The sequence below is a fragment of the Seriola aureovittata genome, chromosome 12 (genome assembly GCF_021018895.1).
Source record: "Seriola aureovittata isolate HTS-2021-v1 ecotype China chromosome 12, ASM2101889v1, whole genome shotgun sequence".
In the NCBI taxonomy this organism is placed as follows: domain Eukaryota; kingdom Metazoa; phylum Chordata; class Actinopteri; order Carangiformes; family Carangidae; genus Seriola; species Seriola aureovittata.
In genome coordinates, this window is record NC_079375.1 from 14,594,672 (window position 1) to 14,621,005 (window position 26,334).

General features: G+C 39.7%; 2 protein-coding genes, 1 long non-coding RNA gene and 4 other non-coding genes across 8 annotated transcripts; 2 read left to right on the plus strand and 5 right to left on the minus strand.

Annotated features, from left to right (window-relative positions):
- The first annotated feature begins 310 nt into the window (after positions 1–310).
- Positions 311–7,169, plus strand: LOC130179178 (uncharacterized). The gene is made up of 4 exons (XR_008829248.1): positions 311–643; positions 1,683–1,759; positions 4,227–4,497; positions 5,776–7,169. It is a non-coding gene; the product is annotated as an uncharacterized LOC130179178 (long non-coding RNA).
- Positions 7,170–9,567: 2,398 nt separating this feature from the next.
- On the minus strand, positions 9,568–14,271 carry tmem275a (transmembrane protein 275a). Of its 2 annotated transcripts, XM_056390435.1 has the most exons (3): positions 13,750–13,813; positions 13,267–13,615; positions 9,568–12,288 (listed from the first exon to the last, which is right to left on the minus strand). In XM_056390435.1, the coding sequence occupies exon 3, from the start codon at positions 12,156–12,158 to the stop codon at positions 11,538–11,540; it is 621 nt and encodes a 206-aa protein (XP_056246410.1). In that variant the 5' UTR covers positions 12,159–12,288; positions 13,267–13,615; positions 13,750–13,813; the 3' UTR covers positions 9,568–11,537. The 2 variants fall into 2 exon arrangements, with proteins under 2 accessions (XP_056246410.1, XP_056246409.1); XM_056390434.1 differs by having other exon boundaries at positions 13,267–14,271.
- A 286-nt stretch (positions 14,272–14,557) lies between these two features.
- Positions 14,558–20,446, minus strand: kncn (kinocilin). Its single transcript, XM_056391948.1, has 5 exons — positions 20,166–20,446; positions 17,931–17,999; positions 17,672–17,743; positions 16,148–16,241; positions 14,558–14,826 (listed from the first exon to the last, which is right to left on the minus strand). The coding sequence occupies exons 1-5, from the start codon at positions 20,311–20,313 to the stop codon at positions 14,751–14,753; spliced, it is 459 nt and encodes a 152-aa protein (XP_056247923.1). The 5' UTR covers positions 20,314–20,446; the 3' UTR covers positions 14,558–14,750.
- Positions 20,447–22,760: 2,314 nt separating this feature from the next.
- trnag-ucc (transfer RNA glycine (anticodon UCC)) lies at positions 22,761–22,832 on the minus strand. The gene has a single exon. It is a non-coding gene; the product is annotated as a tRNA-Gly (tRNA).
- A 232-nt stretch (positions 22,833–23,064) lies between these two features.
- On the minus strand, positions 23,065–23,138 carry trnai-aau (transfer RNA isoleucine (anticodon AAU)). Its single transcript has one exon. It is a non-coding gene; the product is annotated as a tRNA-Ile (tRNA).
- Positions 23,139–23,511: 373 nt separating this feature from the next.
- On the plus strand, positions 23,512–23,583 carry trnaw-cca (transfer RNA tryptophan (anticodon CCA)). The gene has a single exon. It is a non-coding gene; the product is annotated as a tRNA-Trp (tRNA).
- A 1,202-nt stretch (positions 23,584–24,785) lies between these two features.
- Positions 24,786–24,857, minus strand: trnap-agg (transfer RNA proline (anticodon AGG)). The gene has a single exon. It is a non-coding gene; the product is annotated as a tRNA-Pro (tRNA).
- Positions 24,858–26,334: the final 1,477 nt, after the last annotated feature.

The window sequence follows — 26,334 nt, forward strand, 5'->3', positions numbered from 1 at the left end:
TTTAAGGAGAAAACAAGCTCCGTACAGATATGACTGAAATCTGTGGCACTACACAGCAAAAGATCAATATACAGTGTAAGCTTTATTGTTCCACCGTGCATGGAGAGGTCAATACCTATCCCCCATTCACTGTGGTGAAAGCTGGTGGAGGATTAGTTCTCTGAGGAAATTTGAAAATAGAACAAGTGCTCCTCTTCTACTCTAGCTCTTTGGGCACACTCCTCTCCTCAAAGGCCACTTCCATCTTTTTTCCCTGTGCACAGGGACACTGGCTCTCAGTAAAGTCAACTCAATGCCCAAAAAGGACATAATCCTCATATGCTGATCTGCTCAAAAATGTTGTTCTAACAGTTGGATTTTCTTTGCACAGAACAAGAGGATATAGATCTGCCATAGCAGAAGTGTGACTCTCTTTCTATTAATTCTTGGTGTAATGTATCCAATCTTGTTGGTTTTTTTTGGCAAGTTGTTTGCCTTGTAATGCTGCATTAGTTGCCAGAGGAGCCACAGATCTGAAGACAGAATGACAGCAGCCATTCATCGCCTGCTGTGTGAAAGCAGTGTCTCTTTATGGCTTGTTGATTACGCTGATCTCACCATCATGCTGGCTTCGTCACATGGCTAACCATATGCCAACCACTGGGTAAGTGACACTGAAACCGAGCACAGTTATCCCGGCCTCTATCAAAGCCTCTGAGCTCAGCTGAGAGGGAAACTCCTAACTAAAACTAAATGACAATCATAAAGGTACAAAAGAGATTTACACAATTAATCAATATTAATTCATTAACAATAGATTTTTTAATTGTATTATTTAATTACTTGAATTATTTATCAACTCATTAATTTTCAGAAGTTATTATATTGTATGTAACCACTGTAAATATATATAATTTTCATAGTCACATTCTTCAGCCTCTACATTTGAGGTTTAAGATGTTACAGAAGTCTTTGCAACTCAAGCTACTTTAAGGTTGGTCTACAAAAGTCATTTTTTCTCTCTATATCGATAAATATCTCATTCCCTATCACCTTTTCGAGTATTTTGGACAATGTGATCCATTTGATTTCTGATTCAAATGTTCAGTTTCTGCGTAAATTGGAAATTTCAAAACTGTTGCACCAATCTTCTCTTTCCCTTTTTTGTGTACACTTTCATAGTAATGACATCTAGAGATACGTAAGGGTAAAAACCACCTCCTCAAGTGTTTTCACAGTGTCAGACTTCCAAGTAAGCAGTATGTGAGCGTTACGCAAGGGAGGTGACTTAGCTTTTCATGAGTCAGCTGTGTCAGTCTTGAGTCAGGAAAAGCTGAGGAAACAGCTGCTTCCTATTGTCACCTGACTTTTTTATTTTCACTGTGAACCAGTAAACCTGATGGCCTTTTAATGTAACTGTAAAACTGTAAGCATAGAGTTTCTGCTTAGTTCGGACTACCATATAGTAATTTACTTAAGTTTGCCCTGTATCATATGATGAGCTATTTAGAGGCAGTCAGGTCTCCAAAAGAGAAGAATAGTGAAGAATTTAGTTTGACCTCTGAATGACCAGGTGTTATAACAATAGACTCTTTAGGGTTGTCTGTGTGGATTTTGACTTGTTTTCTTTCGCCATCTCAGTTACACGTCCTAATGTCTGGTTTTCAGTTTCATGCAATTCTTTCTTTCCTTCTTTTTTTCAGTCTTTCCACAGTACGAACACCAGCAGGTGAATACGTGTAATCAGATCGGGAAGAGAGGAGGAGTTGTTCAGTTTCAGGTAGGTAACTACCCACTGCAAACACCTATTCACAACAAATATGAACAGGACGAGCACAATAACTGGGGCAGGGAATTGATTTCACAGCCTGTTGTTCAGGGATGAACTTATCAACTCTCGGGTTCAATTCTTCTTAGTCCCTATTGTTTGTGTTTCCTACCACTGCCGATGTGAACGAGATAACCATGACTGTCATAGAAAAGCCATCGACGAATTAATGAAATGCATATTCGTGTGTGCTTTTAAAACATATTTCTTTCCACTAATAAGAAAAGTTTTCCCACATGCTATTATTCTTTAATGCTTCAACCATATTAGGAGTCTACAGCCATGCTAGCAATCCATGACCCTGTATTCACACACAGCTGTGCTTTGAGCTCAATTCAAACGTTAGCGTGCTAGCAATCGCCCAGTGACAGTGCTAACATATTGACATGTATCAGGTATGAAGTTCACCATCTTAGTTTAGCGTATTAGCATGCTAACATGTGCTACTTACAAGTAGCCTACATTTGAGGCTGATGGGAATGTCATTAGTTTTTGCATAAGTTCAAGTATTGGACAATGATGAAGGGGTTAGATGAAAAGTTATAGAACCTCCAAAGTTATTAAAATACATCCTGAGGGGGGCATGAATGTCTGTACCAATTTTCACAATAATCCATCCTACAGTTGTTTCAGTCTAGAACAAAGTGGGGGACCAACTGACGAGCACTGCTTCTGCTAGTGTGGCTGGAAATGCAGAAATATACATGACAAAATAATGAATTTGTTCTTTAGTTGAAAATATTTATTGGTTTCAATTTGTGTTCCTACGCCTTCTTATTCAGGGTGATAGCAGGGCTGTGGGTTTTCCCAGCATGCATTAGGCAGATAAAAGGGCAATATTCTGGACAGATTTTAAAGAACATAAGATAAAATGACCTAGTTGCTGTCGCAGTAGACATGAGGTGACACTTTGTATGCAGACTTTCAGTATCTGAATACAGTACTAGAAATTGTTTATCACTATTGTTTTATAGAACAGGTTAGCAACACACACACTCAACATACATACCCTCATGATTGGTTGTAATACATGCAGACTCACACACTCAACAGGCTCAGTGAGGATTTACAGCTACAGCAGGGATTATGTTTTATTACACATGCCATCACCGGCTGTAATTCATTTTTACAGTGCTGATTGCTGACATGTCGCAGATAGGACATATGACTGAGTGAGAGAATTATTCACACTCGCTAAAATTAGCATTGTTAACCCGTGAAACCTTGACCGTTGCGTCAGCTGTGATGACAATACTACAATTACAATAACCCAGATTTTCATGCTGAATCACAGCCAGTGCATCTGTATTGTATTTGGTCTCAGAATTGTTTGCAAAATCCAAACTTCTTAAAAATGTCAATTCATGTCTCAATTCATGGTAAACTTGTTGCCTTGTAGCTGTGCAGAAAGAGTGAATGACTGATCTCATTAAAAAAATTGGGAATGTTTCTGGGTCTTGTTAGCCAGGTTTGCATAATTCAGAGGAAATGTGTAACATTTTATAAAGATAGTGTCCACAGGGAGAAACGTGGTAGCTAATCTTTTCTCATAAAGTCTCAGGAGATTAAAGTCAGAAAAAGAAACCAACCATGTCCAGTATACTCCACTTCATACATCTCAGTGATTACATAACTGGTTTTGAAATCAACATTTGTCTTGTGGAGCTGACATGTGGATCATGGGTTTAATGTTAAGTTTGGAGCAGCTATTGTTGACATTACTTTCCTGCTTCCATTTAATAGAAATGTGTATATGAGTTTGTTTGCAGAATTACACTGGCAGTGTAAGACTGTGGTAATCGTCCATTTGTTCTTCTGTCAACTTAAACAAAACAGAAAAGCTTTTTTAAAGGATTTTCTGGAAGGACACAGTGGCCATGTGATCATAGTAAGCCACTTGAGTCACAGCTCTGAATGTTTACTTCTATAAACCTGCCAACAGAAGATCTAAACAAGAACAAGTACCTGGAAAAAGATTGTTAATAAACTGTATCTGAGAGAACACGTGCCTCATCTGTTTGCTTTAAACTGGATGCCCAGTAGCTGGTGGGTCAGAGTCTGTCGGGGGAAGTAGATGCACAAACCCTAATTTGGGTTGTGGGGGTGTCTCAACGTGACCATGCGTTGGATCCAGAGGAACAATCAAACCAGGATATGGGAGGGGGACTGAGTGGACAATACTGAGGCTGTCCGCTGTAGGCCCCATGCCACATAAAGACCTGATTATTCCCCCCGTGTTGGCTGGCCTTGCCGAGTGGACAGACAGTGGACTCAGTATTTTCCTTCCTCTGTTTAGCAGTGGGGACTCTCCTCCAGTCTCAGCCAGGGCAAAGCAATTTAAGGGGAACTGTTGTTTTGGAGAGCCACTGTGGGAAAGTCATTAAAGTGTAAAGCATCTCTCTTTTATTTCTTTCTAAAGGACTTCTGGAAGAGGCATCCACCAAGGCGGTGGATGGTAATGAGTGCTGACAGAGATGGGCCACCCCCACAGTGCCGTGTGTGCAGATAGCCGCTGCCATGGCAAACTGGTTGTCTGCTAAAAAACCAGGCTGTCGGACGTACTGAGAGAAGAGCTTCCTCTCTTCCACAGGTGGCCAGTGTCTACGAGCAAACTACTAAATCAGGTCTTTTCTTCCTGCAGAAAAAGGACTTCCACTCACTCTGGTGGCCGCGGGTGGTGCGTTGGTGTGGTGGGTATTCTGTCATGTGCTCCTCCTCAGCCTGTCATTATTTATTTGAAGGAGACTTGGTGAATACCTGATACGCAACACAAGGAATGCTGAGATAAGGCCTTTAATTTAATCAAGGGTCATTCCTCAACTGCAACCTCTTAGTGATCATTATTATTCCATGCAATATATATTTAAGTGGTGAACTGCACAGTGCACAGGTGAGTACAAAAGTACCTATCATCCTTTCTCCACTGAAATGACCCACATGGCAGACTATTATCATGGCATTACAAAACCACAAAAGCAGACGTAACAGCACCCACAGACAAAGACAAGTAGCTATTTGCCTTTTCTGCAAAAACATATCATGGGAGTTTCCTTTATGCAAGTTTAACTACTGCATATGAAACAGAGGTTATTAACTTGCAAATTCATAAACGAGGGATGTCCAGATCACTGTGGTGCAGTGAGATAAAGGCAAACACAGAAACAGCTGACATCAATGTAATGTTGAATTTCAGAGTATGACAACTTCCCATAAATCTGGAGCACTGAAACCGGTCTGAAGCAGTCAGCTGTGGAGAAGTTGTTTTCATTTATTGTCACCGAGTTTCTTTGAAAAAGGGGGGCCTCTGCTGGAGTCCAGTGGTACCACATGTTGTTTACCAACCGTTCTCGCACCCCAGGACATCCCAATACCACATTCATTCGGCTCGTTTCGTTCTTTAACCATAGCACGCAGCTGTCTCATCAGAGATAAGCCATACAAACACTTACTGTATACAGTATCCTGATGTGACAACAGGGTTCAAATACACAATGTTCCAAAAATCAAGTCCCAAGTCAGGGGGGTTTACTACACAACCCACTCAACACAAAATGTTACTTTGGCCCGCTGGACTCACGAGTTAAATATTTGTCTAGTTGTCACCCTTAAATATTAGCACACCACTGTTCTATTTTCAGTCTGTCTATTGATTAGCTCAGTTAAACACTGGGACACATGCAAAAGGATAACATTCACAGAACAGGTCAAAGACAGCCAGTCGAGGTGATGAGAAACAAGCACTGCGTGCATGGTAGCATTACTGAAAAGCAACATTGATCGGCTTGGTTAATGGCTGGATATAGGAAAGAGTGATTGATTCGACCACCTCTGCATTAATACCAATCACATTTAGCTATGTCCTGGTGAGCACAGTGTTATTTGCAACGTTTTCTTGTGTTTTTATATTCTCATGGACCTGCACTGGGACTCTGTCTCTGTTCACTACTGTGTATGTTTCCTTCTCCCAGGGCCCACATATAGACTTGTGAAAAGCAAGGTTATGCAACAGGCCGGCCACTTGAATAAACTGCCATTTACTGTGGGTGAATGGAGGAGTTAAGAACGGCGAGGGACCCATTGTCAGCAGTCATTGGTATGCAGAGCACTGTACCATTACGATTAAGACCCTCGTCGGTTTTTAATCGAAATCCACTGTATCTTCACTCTTGATCTGTGAGGAGCTTTCTTCTCCATGTCACCCTCAGACTGCCCCTGTCACAGAGAGCAACAGAAACACAGCAGTCACGTGGTCCGCCCCTGCATAACACATGGTGGACCAAAAAAACCCCTACCGGCACTTAGAATGAAAGCAAATCAAGCCTGATATGTTTTATGACCAAATCATGTGTTCAAAGGTACTTGCAGACAAATCTTGAGCAAACACTTCACTTGCAGCATTGCATGGAGAGATGTTGCTGTACTCACTGGTTCAATGAAGTAATAACCAAAGGTGGACTCTTAGGCTATTCAATAACAACCAAATCGTATGCATTTTCTTGTACTTAATAAGTCAGTGCTTTTATTCTGACGAAGCAATCCATAACTTCCTTGTTGACCCGGACAAACAGTGTTTCAATAAGAGTTTGACACCTATTGTCATCTGAACCAACAGTGCATGCAGATAACCAATGGCCTGGTTCATTTTAGTCTGAACACAAGGATTCACCCCAGTTCAGTAAATCCTCCTTCTCCTCCCTCCCAGTCTGTCTTTGGAAGTGGAGTGAACTAGGTTAGGGTTATATAACCAGTGTCTGCTCTCATAGATCCTCAGCAGCTCGTCTTCCCCTAATCTTTTCAGCTTGATTACACCCTACATCCCCCTCCTCTGCCGACTCATTCAACTGAGAGTGTTCTCACACACACAAGTACATCCACACAGGAGCACATGGACAGAGCGTCAGGATCCGCCATGCACCGGTTTAGAGCGGATGGGATGCTTGTGATTGCAGGTGTGAGTGTGTTTGTGTGTGTGTGTAGCTGCAGCAGTGTTTTGTCAGCGTGCAGCATCTCGTCATGACACACGAGAAGACATGCGGTGGCTGCATCTGAGGTTAGCTGTGCATGTTCGCCAAGATTACAGCTGAAATTTCCAGACCATTCCCCTTGTTTGCACTGTATCTTAGTATCACGAAGCATCAGTCTCAGTCATTACTATGGCTTGATATCTGTGTGAACAAGAGTGACGTTACAATCTGCTGGAAGATGTCAACAAAAAGGGACTGTACTCCGATAATATGTGACATATCGACTGCCTTGTCTGTGGTTTTGTAACACACAGTGATACTGAAAAGAGACTGCTGATACTGAAAGTGTTCCTGCAATTCATCAATGTGGATGCAACATACAAATAAACTATTATGAAGTCTGATGAGTGTCAGCATTGTTTCCTGTGTGTCTGTGTCCCTTTATATGTTTTTCTTTTTGATTTTCTGTCAGAAAATCAAACATATTGCTCTGTTCATATTCTTTGCGGAACAACAAAAGGCAACATTTTGAAGTCACAGGGTACATCTGATCACTGCTATGATAAAAAAAGTAAGCCAGGTCAAAGGATAAGACAGTGTGTCAGCTGAAAGCATTTATCATTACCCATCATTTGACATGAGACAGTCACGCCAGACAGGAATTGCACTTTAATTTACGCAATAAGGAAGTCTGCATGCTTGTACTGTGGAGCTGTAAAACAGCCGTTTGGATATTGCTTAATAGGAATGGAAAGGCATAATAAAATGCTTATAAAAGGGATTTTAAAAGCAGATTGAGGACACAGGGAGACATGGAGGTTCAAAAGGCAAAGGTTCATTTACATTACGTCCTTTTTGTTTTTTGTGACAAGTAAGCTAAACTGCAGCGGTAAACCATGACCCGTCTCCCTGACCTTTGCTCACTAAAGAGCATAAACATGTAAATATTCTCCTCAGTCTGACGCTTACCTACAAACCTGTTCACCTCCAAAAGGCAGTAAATCTCACAAACTCCAGCTGGCTAAACATTTAATATGTGAGCCTCTTCAGTCAAGGCCAACAGGCAGAAGATGCAGGAAGTGGGCATGTTTCACTGTGGCCCCATGGTAAATGTTTTGTGTAACGCAATATAAACCTGGAAGTGGTTGAAATTTGGGTAGGAATGGAAGGAGGCTGAGTGGAATAGAGACTCAGTAGTGTTCATGTTTTCCAGCAATATTAACTGTTCTGATGCAAGTTTAATCACAGAAAATCCCATTATATGCAACCGATGTATGACAGCCTCAGTGTCCTGGCTGAGTTCCCTGCCTGGCTCATCCAGTAACAGTGACCAGCCCCAACCCACCATCTGCTACTTCAAACTCTCACTGACAGTTTTTTTTTTTTTTTTTACCTCATCCTTACTCCAAACTTATTTTAAAACCCTTCAGGAAACAGGACATGCTTTGCTTTTTTTTTCTTTTTTAAAAAGCATGTCCTTTTTTGTACTGTCAACCAAGACTCAGTGGTTGTAATACTCTCAGTGCAACTATGAATTTAATGTTTTACCAACAATTCTACTGTGAAATTTGATGTCTGTATAGTTCTTAGAGCCTCTCTAATAGAGAAGAAAGGTCCTGAGTCCATTTTGTCATCTGTGAGCTGCCTCAGAAAGTAGGACACCACAGATCTATGCCTTCATCATTTCATGAGCACAAGAGAGCTTCATCAGCACGGTGGATATTGAAAATAATACGCTCATAACATCGATGTAATTAGCGCTGTCACCTGAGAAACACAGCCTAACACAATCAAGTGTCATGTTTTCAGGCAGTGAGAAGAAATCTTCTGGAAACATAATGTAGACTTTTATCTTGCAGACTTCTAGAAACAATGCTTTGTGAAAACTGCAATTTTTAATGATTCTTATCCGCACCAAAAATCTATGAGCAGTTTGCAGTGTCATTAGAATCACTTGAAAATAATCTACTACACCATTTGTTCTCTGACAGGTCAAACAATAGCCATTACAGACTTGTTATGATCTACTGACATCTAATGGTTTAATGTAAAATGGCATTTTATATAACTTTAATTTATGTCATACGTGTGGCTCTAGCGCCCTCCAGTGGCAACATTTTCAAATCCAGACATAAACACTTGTAGAGGAGACACATGAAGCTCATATTGAGTTCTTTACTCAGGGCCATTTTGATGAGATGGGACCATATTTTCTGTTCTTCACAGCAGCCTTTCAGCCAGCCCATCTTATATTTCAACAGGAAAGTGGATCTAAATATAGTTGAAACAATCAATTGATTAGTCAGTTAGTCAAATCACAAGAAATTAATTTTGGATTGAGTGTTAAAATCATTTGTCATGTGAAAACGCAAATGTTTGCTGGTTCCAGCTTCTCATATGTTAAGATTTGCAGCTGTCTAGCAAACTGTAGAACTGAGAAGCTGTGATGGGCATTTTCACTATTTCACTGACATTTAATAAAGCAAACACCTAATCAAGAATATAGGTCTAATCAGCAGATTAAGCAAAAAGGAAAATCATAGGCCTGTTTAGTTGCAAGCCGAGAGCGACACTGGAAGGAGTTTTTCCACAGTTGTATAGGAAGCTGGTATGGCATGAAGATATTCTCAAGTATAAAGTCGCCAACCATCTCTTTGTCATCTGGGAAACCATTTACACTTTATGTCTTGCTGTTTTCAAACTGCTCTGTCAGAATCTTTATAGACTCCCTGTTGGAGTGAATGGGTGTAGAGAGCATCATGCCCCTACAAGATCACACTGAACTTGCTTGAAATCTCAATATATAACAAATCCAGCTGGACATTTTTATTCATTTCACTTCATGATGACACAAAATGCAATGTAGTAAGTACATGGTGTCATGCCAGACATACATAATGAGCAACCTCATGTTGTACTGAAATAGGCTTTTTATTCATATCTTTTTGATGTATTCACATTTGGATCAGTTACTTTTAAAATAAACAAAATTATAATCTTCACAAAAATATTCTATCCATTACATTTTTCCAGATTTTTGTAGAAGTGCTACACAAATTAAAATACACAGATAACACCAAAAGTTCACAACAGGGTGTTTGCATTCCCATGATTCAGTTCTCTGAACATGCAAAATTAAGCTCAGCACTCCAATTTGGCTTGAGAGAGAGCTTTGACAGAGAAACTGGTCCTTTTCAGGCGCTGTGTCACAAATAATGAATGGCCAGTGGCTGTATGTCTGTATGCAGGAGTTCACTCTCCTGGTACCTCATATAAATTTCTGAGATGGAACATTTATAAACTATTTGCATGCATTTCTTATATCCACAAAAACAGAAACCTGTTGAGGCTTTCCTAACAATATGGAATAGAAATCCAGAGCCAATCAAAGGCTTTCTGAAGAAAACTGCTATTGTGCACTTTTATATAGCCCTCATTAGTTTAATCCTGATATCTCAGTCTAAGGCAACTTTCCTTTCAAAGGAAATCAGGGTTTGAATGTCTTTTTTTAACCAGTCAGGTTTATAACTGACAAGAAGACATCACAGTGATGGGGAACAATTTTTTTTTTTTTTTTATGCAATCTGAATATCTAAACTGTGTCGTGGCTTTCCCATATTGTGTACAATAGGTCCAGTAGAGGGTGATTTTTGCTGATATATCAAGGTAAAGTTTGTCATATCCGACACAAAAAATGAGAATGCTCCCATTTGTGTAACAATGTGACAGCATGCTCTTTTTGTGTCAAATCACAATGTAAATTCGATTTCTTGATGACAAACTCGTCGAGATGACACCTGGATGCACCTGGATCATGAATTTACCTGCATTACACTGTACAGGAATTGCTCAAAATGTGACCTAGAAACTGTGATTACAGTCGCGAGTACTTTGGATAAAAATGCACATGTGAAATCAGAAACTACCAAGAATGTGGTGAGAATCATAATACTCACAGTTAATGTTTGTGTGATGACAAAACTTGTCAAACTACAAGAATAATGCTTCTTCAAGCCAACATTGTACACAGTTACATGTAAAATATACTGTAACACACTTCTCTATATGCACCATTGTTCATTACAAATGTATTGGCTGTAGACAAATAGTGTGTACTCACTTACTTGTGAAAACAACTGTAAATGCCAAGAACTTAATCTCAGGTGACACAATATTGCTTTGGGACCTCTGTGACCTATAATATTTTATGCCCCCAAAACAAGTTCAGCACTGAGAATGGCATACAAAATGCCAAATGTCACTACAAACGTACCTGTACAGTTCAACTCTGGTTTTCACTACAGACCTTTCACATGTAATCTTTAAAGTTTCAGAACAAATCAACAATCACATTTACTAGGAGAGCCCTCTCAAACCACTGCTCACAGTTGAGGTTTCCACTAACCAGAGTAACAGTGAAAGATAAAATATTTATGGTTTCACATACTTTGTTTGATTTCTACAGGAAAACTGTGCATAATGCCCCACGTTAAAAACAAAGACCTGGAAGAAAACAGCACAAGAGAGGTAGGAATTTGAATTCCAAAACCTACGATCCACAAATACTTGGATGTTTCATTAATTTTGCATGCTAATTACCAGTTGGCTGCACAGCAAGAGAAATCAAAAGCATACTGTTGAGAACTTGTCACAACCAGAAATATGGCACTACGTAGACTGGAGGACACAATCACACTCAGCAAGCCCTCAACCCAGAAGGATATTTACACTGCCAGCACTCCGTCCTTGGAAGAGTTTCTGCTCTGCTAGGTGACCACTTCTTCACGTGGCAGGTTGAGCCTCACCTCTCCTCCTGTTGACGTGGAGGCTGAGTAGACTGCGGTGGCAGAAACAGAAGAAGGACCATTGGTCTCCATGGTGAAGAGCTTGCAGGAACCTGGTAGGGCCGCATCAGGAGCCTCTTTTTCTGGGCTGGACGCCCGGGATGATCCAGGAGAGGATGTGGGGCTTAGCTGCACAGCTGTAGTATCCTGCAGGGTGTGCTCACTGGTCTCAATTTCAAATGCTGCCCCACCAGTAAGCCCACCGTGTCCCATCAACCCCATGCCCCTGCCGCCCACCTTAGACCTACGTGAGCTGTGGGGAGGGGGGAGGCGGCTGCAGACGCAACAGGCCCCGAAAAAGGAAAAGGCCACCAGCAGTAGGATAGGTCCGATGATGATTGGCGGGTTGGCAGAAGGCACCAGTGTGCTGAAAGCGAATGCTCCCACCAGAGTGATGTTGAGTCCAGCCAGCATGATGCATAGGCCACATGCACAGCAGAGTGCCGGAGAGGGAAGGCCATGAGGGCGAGACTTCCCCCTCTTCTTCTTCTGGGGCTCCTTTTTAGGTACAGGGGTGCTGCTGTTTCTATCAGTGATGACCATGTCTTCACCTCCAGGCTCTCGCTCTCTTTTCCGCAGTGTTATTGTATCTCCCTGTGTTTCAGTCCGAACTCCTCCCCATGGTAATGTTTAAATGAACTGTGTCCGACTCACAGTATGGAAACATCTTTGTCTGTAAATGACAACACATTACAGATATTAGACTTTCTTTAGAAACACACATTGAAAGGAAAAAAACTGTGCCTCTGATAAGAGCACTCATTACACTGCTCTTCTGTACACTAGTATCACTGGACAGCTATCTAATGATCACTGTGGGCATAGTGCAGTGTCCTCCCAGGGAGAGTCTGTGTAATCCATCAACGAGCTCTGAATATTCATCACTTTGCTCTGCTACTCCTCTAAATTACAAATATCTGGAGAGGTTGAGAACTTACATATTACGATAAATATCTGATGAACTACAGGTAGGTATATCTATTGTCTACACTGGTTAAACCTGAAGCCTGTCCAACACGATCCGAAACCATTGCTGAATGCTGGAATTTAAAAATAAACTTCATAAATACATATAAGTATATATAATCAGAAAAGTACAGAGCACCCACTGTACCTATGGCAGAGAAAAAACAAGAAAGATAAGTAAAGGAACAACAACAGCACAACAGGTTACTGCTCGGAACATTCATGGGAAATTCTATTGTTTACATTGTAGCACAATAAAGCAAAATTACATGATAACTAAGCTTCAGTGTAAAATTAAATGCATGCACCCTGTGACTCTTGCAGCACCATTTTTTGAAAATTAACATGAATCCCTATTTATTTTTAAAATATGTGCAGTGCCACTGCAGCTGCTTCATTCATGCCAGCTAGGCTAGGGAATAGCACTTGATTATTCATTATTATTATTTGCAATCAAACCAGCCCTTTCAGTACAGCATGCACCCATTCAAGATGTTGCAGTGCAAATGAAGAGAGATTGTGTGAAGAAAATTAATTTTTTTCTATGAATGTGTATGTCAGTAAATCCATGATCCTAGCTATACTACAAACACAACGTTTGAGTATGAACTGGGGTTTGCTCAAACACATTCAAATGCACAGATGTGTTGCATTCCTGTAAAACCAAACCGTAAAAGCATCTTACCCTTTGAGTCGATATGTTGAAGGTCTTTCCATTGTTTCATCAGTGGATTTTCAACGCGATTCTCTGTCTAATTACAGGGTGTAATTGCTGAGAGGTTGAAAGGACGCATAAACACCAAAGGAGGGATTTTCATCCTGCTGTCGTGGCTTTTCAATCCTGAGGGCACAAGTCATGACAGCCATTCAATCAGCGGTCACGGAATCACAAGGCAAGGAAACCTGCTGAGGAATATAAAATCCGGTAGGAGAGAAGATCACTTAGGTGAGATGGCATTTCTTCTGAGTTGACACACGGACGCAACGCTGCTCCTGGTGTGGATCGAGACGCACGTAGCACCTGACAGGTCATCCTGCAACGGAAATAAGAGGGGGGGGGGGGGGCTAATGTACGCGAAGCATCGGCGCTCGGTGTGAAATCGTCGTATTTCATTATTTCATATTTGATCAGCCACGCAGCTCATCCTCATTCCTCTGTAATCCTCACCTCTGGATGTGACTCTCCTGCCTCCTCCCCACTGATCCATCCTTTACCACTGTTCAACTTGGTGTGTGTGCGTGGTGTGTGTGTGTGTGTGTGTGTGTGTGTGTGTGTGTGTGTGCGTGTGTGTGTGTGTGTGTGGACAGCACTAGAGGTTACTGAATGATTTTGGTGAACTGAACCTTTAAATGTTCCAAGTACTGCTTTCAAGGTGAGGTCCAGGGTGCTTTTGACCAGTGCATGCTGGGATAGATTAGTGTGTATGGCTGGGTGCTTAAAGAATTGTAAAATTGTACATACCTTCTGGTTTTCATGCAGGTGATTTTTGTAAAAAATATATACTCACGTGTCTCAATTGTCAACCACTTCAACCCATTCTGGATGTTGTTCAATCAAACATTCAGTGTGTGTCCCTCCAGGGTTTAACTTCATGCAGACACAGAGGGATTGTGGCAAGGCATTGTGATTTGAGGCCTGACAATCAAACTGCTGGTTGTCATCAAAGCACTGCAGACTCCTTGGGCTCCTGTTGCTGAGACCCATCAACACGGCCCGGCATTATTCAGCCTCACAGCATGTCACACTTTTTGTCAGAGCACAGCAGCCATTCTGCCAGTGCTGTCCTGAATATCAATGTATTAAGTTTGTGCAGTTCACTGTGTGCACGGAACGAATGTAGCTACTTGTGTTTGTGTGTGTGAGTGTGTGTGTGTGTGTGTGTGTGTGTGTGTGTGTGTGTGTGTGTGTGTGTCTGTGTCTGTGTCTGTGTGTATCTGTACATGTGCATTGGTTTGCTCATGACAAACAATCACAATTTAATTTTCGAATATGTTTATGAGTCCACATAGGTACAATATCATGAGCTGATCTCAACAAACAGGACAGCTGATACAACAATCCAACAGGAAAACAATTAATTAGAAAGATTTAAATCAACATTTTGTCTCACATTTGAAAGAAACCTAATGGAGAAGATTAGCAGGGAAGTTGAATAATATGTGATGACATCAAGGCAGGTCTTGATCAGAAGGTGACTGCTTTTGTTTCCGTCTAGATAAGATGTCTGGCATCTCTGAAGACGTCCTGAAACAGACCAAAGCATGAGTCATATAAATAATATACTTCCTTCCATTCGAGACAATTTATATTTCTTTATTCCCCCTAAGTAATCCAAAATTTGATGCAGAGTAAAAATTTAATTAACTCTGAATCAATCATCTTACAGAGCTATAAAATGACTGAACTACCGTAAACAGCATATCTGGCAAGTCTGGATAATTTAAGCTTTAGACAGGCTTTACTGTCTAAAGCCTGACCTATACTAAAATGCAATAAATCTCAGTTGCTATTTTCAAGTATATTCAGGTTTTAAACGCTAGAAATCAGTAATAGGCACTGTCTAGAACATTTTACATTTATTCCACAAATGTAATGATTTGGATTATTCCCCATGATTATAAAGATATAAATAAGAAAATATATTTTTCTTTCGTTTAAAACATTAAGCATTAAAAAAGATTTTCTTACAACAAATGTCACTCAAACGTTTGTGAAAAGTCTTAGTTTTAAGTCCAGTGTATATATGTATGTATGTTTGGTGTCATACCAGTCAACACATGGCGTGCCTGGCTGATGAATGATCTAATCTGACATGACTGAAATCTGTCCAGTATCTGGGTTACTATAGCAACAGCATGCAAAGTGATTGAGTATGAAAAGAAGGTGATACCTTGTAATGATCACTTTTGAAAGTCCGTCTTTTTTCCTCTAAATGGCTTGGACAGGCAACAAAAAAACACGTGCTCTTATGTAAGGTGTTTTGTTGGCTATTCTACTGACAATTTTGCTATGATAAAAAAAAATGTCTCTAACTTTCAACAATAAAAAGTGAACTATATACTTGTCCTCATATCAGCTATAAAATAAGAGTGCAGCAGATACAGAAATGCTGAGATGAGATTGGAAAGAAAATTATTTTTTTCATTACAGTGAAATGTAATGAAAGTAAATGTAACATACCCTTTATATTAAGTGATAAATCATTTCATCCATGAATCAGTGTAACAGCTAAATCTTGTCAAAGTAAAGTGCATTTTTGGCACATCATCATATTTTATGATCGCATTCACTTTTATAATGTGGCATAGACTGTGGTTAATGAACATACTACATACATACATATGATCCTTAAGGTTAGAAAAAGACTGTGGTTGTGACTTCAAATGGGATGTGAAGACAACACTTTGGTGCCAGCTGTGTTGTACCACGAACAATCTCCCCATCCTGCTCACCTTTAAATTTTCTGGACTATATGTATCTCTCACTACTTCTTACTCTTGTATGTAAATCACTAATTCACAACCTAATAAGAACATGATTTGCAAGAGTGGTTTCAATCTCATACCCCTCATCTGGGTTGGTCTCAGCCATGGGTCCGCCCTCCACAAAAGTTCCCATTCGACTTTTAGAGCGTTCCAGATTTTGTTGACTTTGAGTCCCTGCAAGACCACAAGAGAACAGATAAACACACAGCAACAGTTGGTATAACATTGCATGGTCCATCAGTCTGTGGAAATCTGAGAGCTGTATCACACTATGACGGCTGGCAGTAGAGGCAAAAAGTCTCAAGGAAAAAGGGCACACACATTCTTGGCTTGTCCATTATCTAGAGCTGATTACAAGCTGTATAAACATTTTCAAAATTTACAGTTTTCCACAACTTCTCATGCGTTTTTCAACCCCTTCTACTCATTCATACTTTCAGCTAAAGATTCCATTCAAAATGCTCAGAAACTGTCCTTCATCCAATTAGAGCGCGGCTACAAACAAACCAATCAGAACGAGGCTACAAACCAACCAATCAGAATAAGGCTACAAATCCTTTTCCCCTTTTTTTCCCATCTCTTCATACTTCTTCAACTGCTTCTTCATACAAATTCAAGGCACCAATGCAGTTTAGCTTCAGCTTGTGCAGAAACCAGCAATCCCATCGCAATTTCTTCTATCCTCCCAGTGAATTCTAACAGGAATTTTAAAGTAACTATTTGTAAGTTTTGCTTTTGCTACATAGCCAACGTCAGCATTAACAGCCTTTTACTTACTGCCAAGAGCTTCAGCCATTGTTGCATTTACTATGCAAGAGGTTAGAATAAGCCCTCTGACCAGCACGACCTCTTCAGGGCAGCCTGGATACTACAGTGATTCAGTATCGCAGAGTGACGAAATGGGCCGACTGGGCCCGAGTTAGCTGGTTAGGATGCTAACATCAGAAGAAGTGATAGAAATAGAAGCAAAACAAGAGTTCACATTTGCGTCACTTTCAACCACTGGAGACACGATTGAGGAAAAGAATGAAGTTTGTTGCAGAACTTTCTTTGTTTCTTCAGCTGTCAATGCTAAGGTTGGCTATGCAGCAATAGAAAAGTTTACAAATAGCTACTTTAACAAGGAGATTTGAGTTTATAATATTGGTAGTTATTATTTTTTTTAAACCATGTACACCTACAAATGACCTCTATATTACTATTATAGATAAAGAATGATTGACTTTCAGTTTTTTATTTGAATATGCATATTCATTTATCTTAATTTATCTGCCTACTTTTCCTTTTCAGGAAAGCCGATATATTCCTTTGAAACTTTTTTACTACTTTTTCTTACAATTCAACTGCACCCCATGACATATTAAGGAGATGTATGATGCTCTGCAGTAACCACCTAGACACAACATCTCTCTCACTGCTCTTAACTATTAGGTCTCCTGTGTAGAAACAAGTGTCATATTTGTTATCAACGAATATTGGACACAGACTCAATGGTTCAGTGTCAAGTACCTGAACCCCAATCCCTTTGAATGTTATGTGGTAGCATAGTATTGATTAGTGGCTTTTTGGTTTAGGGAAAGGCTGGCACAGACGCTCACACTCACCTTCTCGTCTTAGCATTTCAATTGGTTGTTCAGGAGCGGGATTGGCAGCCGTTGGGTGCACTCTGAAGTTTCCTGAGAATTTAAGATATATTCTGAGCCAAAATGTTTCATTGACAGAACAATTATTCTTAATTAATGTATTGAACAAATTCAGGCTGCCATTTTTACCATGGCTCATGTGACTGAGCAATAAGATGTTTATGTTGTAAGTCTTTAAACTGAATTTTCAAATAATGAATAAGGATATCAAACAACTTACCAAAGGATGGAAGAATATGGTTGATGTTCAGCCAGGCTTTTATGAAGGGGTAGATCGATATGAGCAGGCCTTGAAAGCAGAATCCATGATCAATTTGAAAAATGATAAAGTAATACTGGTTTTATTATAGTGCCCTCATCATTATCGGTGAAATAAATGCTTAGTAGTGTGTCACAATCTTCAATTCCAAAGAACTAATAATCGATCAAATTTATTTTTGGCACTATAATAAACTGAAAATAAACCAGGAGTGGAAGAAAATATCGTGTACTGCATGCTGTGAGAAAAATCTCATTATTAGGGGATATCAAATGTCACTGTAATATAAAAGCATATATCTAGTCAGTTGCAGATTCTAAGTTCAAGTGTTTGAAATACAAAATCTGACTGCTATCAATGCCTTTGAGCCACACCAGGGGGTGAAAAAAAACCCTTTTTCATATGAATCCCCATACTTGTAGACATCACAACCAACAATAAGATTGCTTGATGAAACGTCTATTCCCAAACTGTAACTGTCTTGACGTAGCCTTCAGATTAGTTTTAGTGTACCAGATACAGTGTGAGATGTTTCTTTCTGTTCAACTCCAATATCTTAACCGCAGGGCTTGTGTGCCTCTCAGTGGCACTCTTCTCCAATTCAACACAGTTATTGATTTCCCTTATAAGCCAGAAGAGCTGGCATTAAACCCTGGCAGGTCCTGAGGGTGGCTGTGATGCATGTCTGTGCCTAAAATGTCATGAAACTGCAGAAGGAGTGAAAAGAATCTGTCGAGAACACTCTGTTCATACTCATTAGTCAGCCTATGTGTTGGAGGAGGCATCATGGCACATAAGCCCCAAAACACATAATTAGATGCTACTTAGCTGCACAAGAGCTGCCAGAGTCAACGTCTCTGTCAAACTGCTGTGCATGGTTTTGATTTGCCAAAGTCTTGTGCACACTAGAAAGATAAATTAATTATTGAATGCTGATCAAATCATCAGTGAGAATATTTCACATTAATTATGCATGTTGATGTTGTCTTCCTCAGATCAAAAGCCCTGTCCTTTGCTCTTTCTCTCCAGGAAAGCTCCTGAAGGCACTCCTTTATCTTGGCAGTGCAAGTCCCCTGACTATCAGTTGGTTCCAGTTACACTGTTGTATCAGATGATGGCATGGTGTGTTTTTCACGAACAGTGGATGGAAAATGTCACAGACCACAGATCTTTGTTTCTGACATTTTTTTCAAACAAAATATTAATCAGTTTGCATGTTGGACGAGTGTGTCCTCCTTTAACCAGACAGCACTTTAGGATTTTTTTTAACGTTTGTGTGTTATTGGCACATCTTCACTCCCTCATTGTACGGGGTCCTACAGATCCTGGTGCTATATATGTGTATATAATAATAATAATAATTGCAAAATCAATCATTTTTTTCTTCAAATATACAGTTTTCTTCTGACCTTATTAAAGTCAAAATATAGAAAAGTATTTCACTAGTCAAGTTCTCTTTTGCCACTTACAAATTTGATAAAGGTGACAAAATAAGGAAATAAACATGAAGCCTTGTAATCAAACAAATGAGAAAATATGTCATGCTTTGTGTGTTATATGGGCTTTGCTTGAAAATAATCTATTCCTTTTGTTGTCCAAAATCTCATTCACAAAGAAATGGACAATATGTTGTCCTACATTGTGACATAACTTAATTTTTGGGGGCAGTTATTACCCAAAGAGATGTAACTCCCTGTTTGACCTCTTATGAACAAGATGTATTCAAATTTACTAAGGGGGTATTTCTGTGTAAAAAGTACAGTCAACACCAATCACAGGTATTGAGCATATGTAAATACACTGCATTTAACCGTGATTCACAGCTTGGGTCTCTGAGACTTCAAACAAAAGTAATCTGACAGTTTCTGTAGCAGCCTCCTGAAACATGTCATCAGCTCAGAATCTTGTATATATGCAATTCTCATAAAACTTGTGAAAGTCACTGAGGGAGGGATAAGACAATGCTGGTATGTTTTCTAAGCTGTTAGAGAGGACCCAGGGTCTCCAGGGCTCCAGTCAGAACATCATGGTTAATCCACTAACACACAATCAAATATTCCATCAATATTCAGTTAAAAACACTACAAGAGTAAAAAAGTAAAAAGCAAGAACATCAGCAACTTTAGCAGTGTAATAATCTTTAGATGAATGGTCAGTCTTTTCCATAAAAATTGTTTTACACAGACACACACTCACCGAGGCCCCCTGCTCCCAGGAAGATACCTCCTACAGCATCAGCATCACACTCCCTGGACACCCCAATGATGATGCAGCCCGCCACAATGCTGAGCAGGGCCGAGCCCACACGTAGCCCATGGTACTCCCCGACACTGATGGGGTTCATTCAGCAGGTCAAGACCCCCCACCTGCCCCACACACACAAACACACACAGACACACACACACACACACACTCACACAGTGACCAGTCCTGACACTATACTCTGTTCGACTTGGGCCCTCACTGCCACCGACAAATACTGCCATCTACATGAGCCTCGCCCCTCCCTTGTTTTAGCCTGTCTGACACAGAAACACTTTCTCTGGCTGAGCCTCCATCTCTATTCTCTGCTCAAGACGTCTCATGCATCTTTAAAGATGGAGCTCTGGTTCCCATTGCCACCGAAAATTAGAAAGCTTGGGGCGCTGACTCTTATGACAACGATACGCATGCTACAAATCTGATCACAGCCCTCTTCCTACCAGCACTGGCATCCAGTATCAGTGAGTGTCAAGAGTGCAATTTACAAAATATTGAACACTAAAACCATTAACAGCTGTGCTGCTGCCGCTGTCTTGGACACGTGTGGTGCATCAGAGACTTGAAAGTAAGACACAGTAATATGACTACAAGGGCAGAGCAGCAGAGAGACAAAAAGGAGAAGTGTGTGTGTGTGTGTGTGTGTGGGGGGGGGGGGGGGGGGGGGGGTTAGAGAGACAGAGTTAGAGTATGTGCTACTTGTGTGATTTGTCTGCAAGCTTGAAGGGAATGTATAATGAAAGGTTCAGAGAGTCCTCTACGGTGGGGGCCCGAGGCCATCCACAAAGGCCTGCCGTTGCCATAGGAATAGCATATCCATGGCAACAGAGGGAAAAAGAGGGTAAGCAGAGGATTAACACCGGTGAATAGGATAACAAATGAACTTAATGGGTAGAGGAGAAACAGTGACATATTTCCTGATCAACAAGTAAACTCCTTCCATCTTTCTCTAAAGCCACATGTCTGGATATATTATTAATCAGTGCTGTCAATATGGAGTGTGTGTGTGTGTGTGTGTGTGTGTGTGTGTGTGTGTGTGTGTGTGTGTGTGTGTGTGTGTGTGTGTGTGTGTGTGTGTGTGTGTGTGTCACATATGCAGCCGATGCTTATGTTATGGTAGTCTTTGTTTGTGGTTTGTGACCATTGAAAAGTAACTAGAATGGTACTGAGTAGAGTGCATACCTCTGCCAATGACAAACAATCAAGATCCATACACTAAATGTGTATGGATTAAAGGTGTAAAGGAAAATGATAAAAAGAATTCCTGGATCCACCCATATAACTAAATGGAATAAATTCTGAACTGTAAATCCAGTACTCTAAAGTGGTCTTTTTTTCTGAAGTTATTATATGTTCTCTGTACTGTCTATCAGAAAGTTGAGCACACCTCCCTTTAGGCGTGAGTGCATAGGCGATGTGAGTTGAGAAATGATATCATCGTGAAACAAAATTGGTGTTGGAGAATTTCTGGGAATCTAAAAAGAAATCTGTGGCCTTGTACTCTGGGAGGGAACACAATATGAGAGGGGCTTTCAATTATTACAAGACTTGCTGTCTTGTAATGCAGTGACATACTATCTCCAGTGTTCACATAATGAACACAGTAAATGAATGGTTACCCTCAATCACCACACCTTGAGCTATCAGTGTGGGAGGCTGAGCACAAGCTCATTACACGTGAAGTGATAACCACAAATGTTAGTGAATGATACAAAGGAACCTCTTCATTCTAATGTCTTTGAGGTCACTGGAAGCACAAGCAATCTTTCAAGAAAATGTATATTGAGACATTTATTTTATTTTGTTATTCTTGGGGCTTATTTTTCCCTGCTGGAACACAAGAATTTCCCAATTTGGGAAATTTCATGTATTTAACAAACAATAATGAATTTAATTATAGGCATTTTATTGTCTAAATTACCATTGTGCAGTTCACTAGTGCATTTCATTGAAAGTACACAGGATTTGCTTAGCTGTACATGTTGAGCAGTTACATCTCTACAAAGATTTAACAGCACCACTTTCTGAACCACATTTATTAAGGGTTTATAAGCTGCTATTAATGGCAATGTTACTGGTTAATAAATAATTTACAAATTTTTTTAGATCAAGTCATAAGTCATTAATTGTAACAACTGTCGCATTGCCTAATCTTTCATTAATGACTTATTTAGATTTATAGGTGACTGACTAACATTTGCTGGCAGTTTATTGCAAATTAAGAAATCCATTAGCCTTTATGAATGGCTTACTAACAGCATAGAAGATGACTTATAGAAAGTGAGAACCGTTGTACCCTTTGTTAATGACTTTGATTTGATATCTACAGACAGGGTCTCTGTAATGAATTCAAGTACTAGCAAAGGAGGAGGAGGATTTTCCTCAACCTGGCAACCAAAAAATTGATGTTAGTAATAAGTTTCAATTGTTCTGTAAGGCATTAGTAAATGATTTATTAATATCAAAATGAATGAATGATTTATTTACCATTAAAAAAACTATTCACATAAAAAAGAAAAAAAACAAAAAACCTGCGTTGGCCGGGAATCGAACCCGGGTCAACTGCTTGGAAGGCAGCTATGCTAACCACTATACCACCAACGCTTTCCATTTCCACTCGGGAAGACCCTGACTCAATGAATGAGTCAATCTCTCTAGTGTTTCTGTGGAGCACATATTTACACCGTACATAAAAGCTGTGTTCGGTAAAATTCAATATGGAAATGCGCTGAGGCATATTGTGGCATTGCAATTGATACCACGTTACCCTGGTGAATGTCTGCACATAATAGGTACACCCGCGAGAGAATCTACTATTAACTTGTAAAAGACGAGTTGGCCCGTACGGGGATCGAACCCGCGACCTTGGCGTTATTAGCACCACGCTCTAACCAACTGAGCTAACCGGCCCCACATGGCAGACATACAGTCATATTTCACTATTTCACTGCACAAAGAGGTATCCTGACTAGCATTAGGATGATTCACCATGACACGACAAATACGACGCTACAAATACAGACTTCCTCATAACTTTTTAACAGTTTAACAATTTATGTATATTACATTATATAATTAGACATTTGTGTATCTACTTAGTGACCCCTCCACTTTTTCAATTGATACTTCTAATGCATATAACGCTAATCCTCCCTTGTAATTCTTATTGTGTTTTGTTGTCTTCTGATAATGGTACTTTAATTTCGAAGATGGAAAGTAAAATAAAGTAAAGGGCGATTGTGGATTATCTTTATCACGCCCATTTACTACCTATGGCGACTAAGACCTCGTGGCGCAACGGTAGCGCGTCTGACTCCAGATCAGAAGGTTGCGTGTTCAAATCACGTCGGGGTCAATACTTTTCTAAAACAAAAAGGCTTTTGCTGAGGAGTTAGCTTGCTTGCCTCCAGAGGGCCCTGTGTCCAGCCAGTCCGTACAAGGTATGTGGTGCAGTCATGACAACTTACCATTTCTTGCTGGTTGTCGTTGACCATAAGGTGCGGTACTAGCCTGAGGTGGGTTCTGGCATCCCTATGGAAACACGAAATTTTGCTAAAGAAAATAAACTTTGCATTGCAGGGCAAACCATGACGTTTTAGGCAACTCTTCACAATACAGTATTGAGAAACACTATTACTTAAAATTAATTTCACTTACCTTTATTAAGTTATGCAGGAAACCCCCCACCAGTTTCAAAGGAGGTGGCTGCACACAGCTCCAACTGTTAACAGGAATCCTGGAAAGCTTTTGAAAAGTTTTCCTTGAAGTGAAAGGATGCCTTTAAAATGTTTTTCAAACATTTTAAGTGTTGTGTATGTACCACAACTGTTGTGGCTGTAGATGTTGCGACACACACCAGTCTTACGGCAGTTTGCCGCAAATGAGGTTATTGGCACGTGCAACCAGAGTGCAAGCAATAATAAAGCTGGCGAGTTTAAAGACGTCGCGGTTCGTGTGTCCCTGGACATAACACCAAGGCCTTTAGGTCAAACTACTCTATCTATGAAAAAAATAAAGGATTGATCAATCATCTATTTAAAATGAATTTAATGCTGTAGACAACAGTATGAACATTGACTAATTTACAAGTATCTTTACTAGTATATTTCAGCCAAATAAGTAAGATTGCTTTTACAGCAATCCCACCTAATTATTAAGATAATTATTTTTTAATGCAGTGAAATTTTAGATTATCAAATTTACATATCAGTATATACAATAAAATAAACAAAATAAAAACAGATATGATTTCTCTGTCAGTAACTGATCTATGTATTTTGATGTATATCCTTTCCATATTTTTCCCATGATGATGTTCTGTTCTATTTTGCAGAAATGCACTACCCTCGTTTAGCTGTACTTCACATTCCTTTAAAAAAAATCTAAGCTTACTTGCACTGGCAAGTGACACTGGAAGAGGAAAGTGCAATGATTCACATTGACCCAATCACATATTGACCTGCGGGACATCGTGGAGCGACTACTCACTCTAAACACTTCGGGACAGACACAAATAAGATTAAAATGGGAGATTGTCGCGAATTGTTGAAAAAAGAAGGGCTCGTCCGGGATTTGAACCCGGGACCTCTCGCACCCTAAGCGAGAATCATACCCCTAGACCAACGAGCCAGCTGTCACAGATAGGCTGTAGGACTTCACAAAATTCCTAAATGGTAGAAAACTAGATCAATTTAAGTTGATGCTTTAAACTATACTTAACTATATTCCGTAATAATGTGGACTCACTGTATATAAATTCTACATTATGACAAAATGACAACATATAACAGTTTTTGCTGGCATACTATGACCAAAAACTTTTTTTCACAAAGGCCCGAAATATTTCCATTTTACGAACTAGTAATACAATGTACAGTTGTTGCCACCAGAAAGCTATTAAATGAACTAGGGTCGTTTTTTATCAAGTAGTCCTTTTCAGTCCTAAAGGTTTTTGAAGTCTTGCCAGTAGTTGGTAAAATGAACTTTAGAGTTGATCTTCCACATCACTGCTAGATAATTGACGAGTTCTGCAGGAATGTTATTAAAGTTTTTTTTAAGTAGATTCTACTTAGATTTGGTCATTTTACTCCTTTTATCCAACAAGACAATACATGTTAATACAATCATATGAATCTTTACAAAGATATATTCCTAAGAGGTTTACCTTATAGTTACCCTTAAATTGGCCCAAACTAGCTAACTTTAACCTTTTAAAAGTTTGGACGTTATAGCATTATGTAATTATTGGCATGACATGGCAGTGAACTACCATGGTTCAGTTGGCTGAAAATGGTTAAGCTGCCCAGTTTAGGTTATGTAAAGAATAACCAGGCATAATTACTGCAAAAGCAATAGCCATTATCACAGCCATAGATATGAGTTTCCGCATCCAACACAAGCCAAACATAGCCAGCCACAGCAAGGGTTTCACGTGGCAGTTTCTCTTAAAGTTTCTGTTTGCTGAAGCTACAGATATGGCAAAAACCCAAATCTGCAAGAACTTCAACCATAATTGTTTGACAGCATTATAGTAAGATCACGAGGACTATATATATATATATATATATATAAAAGATAATAATAAGAAATATATATAATAAAAATATATAATAAGATAACAATAAGATAATAATGATTAGAAGAATATGGCGTCAGTTCATTAGAAATATTATGGTAATGTTGAAACGCTTTTCATTTCTATTTTCTAATCTAATCAGATACATTACTGCCCACTGTCGAGTTTTATCCCCTCTCGGTGTTTTTAAAATACATTAAAGTCTTGTACACTAACAAATGAGCACAGGAATTCCCTAAAGCTACTAAAGATTTTTTTGCTTAAGAGTCAAACATTGCAAAATGTTGTTTTTTTTACGGTAGCGTTTAATAGTTATTAACAGTTCTTATTCTGTGGAGATGCGTTTAAATACACATTCAGAGGGGACACGTGTTTGAGAAGCTTACAGTACTGTGTACATCACAGCATACTGTACACATGTACGCCGGTACAATATCCCTTACTGAAAAGTTGGGATGTGTGAAAACAAAGTAATACCCGCTCTTATGTGACATGCCTAGTACAAGTCTGTGTACTGTGCACAGCAGTCAT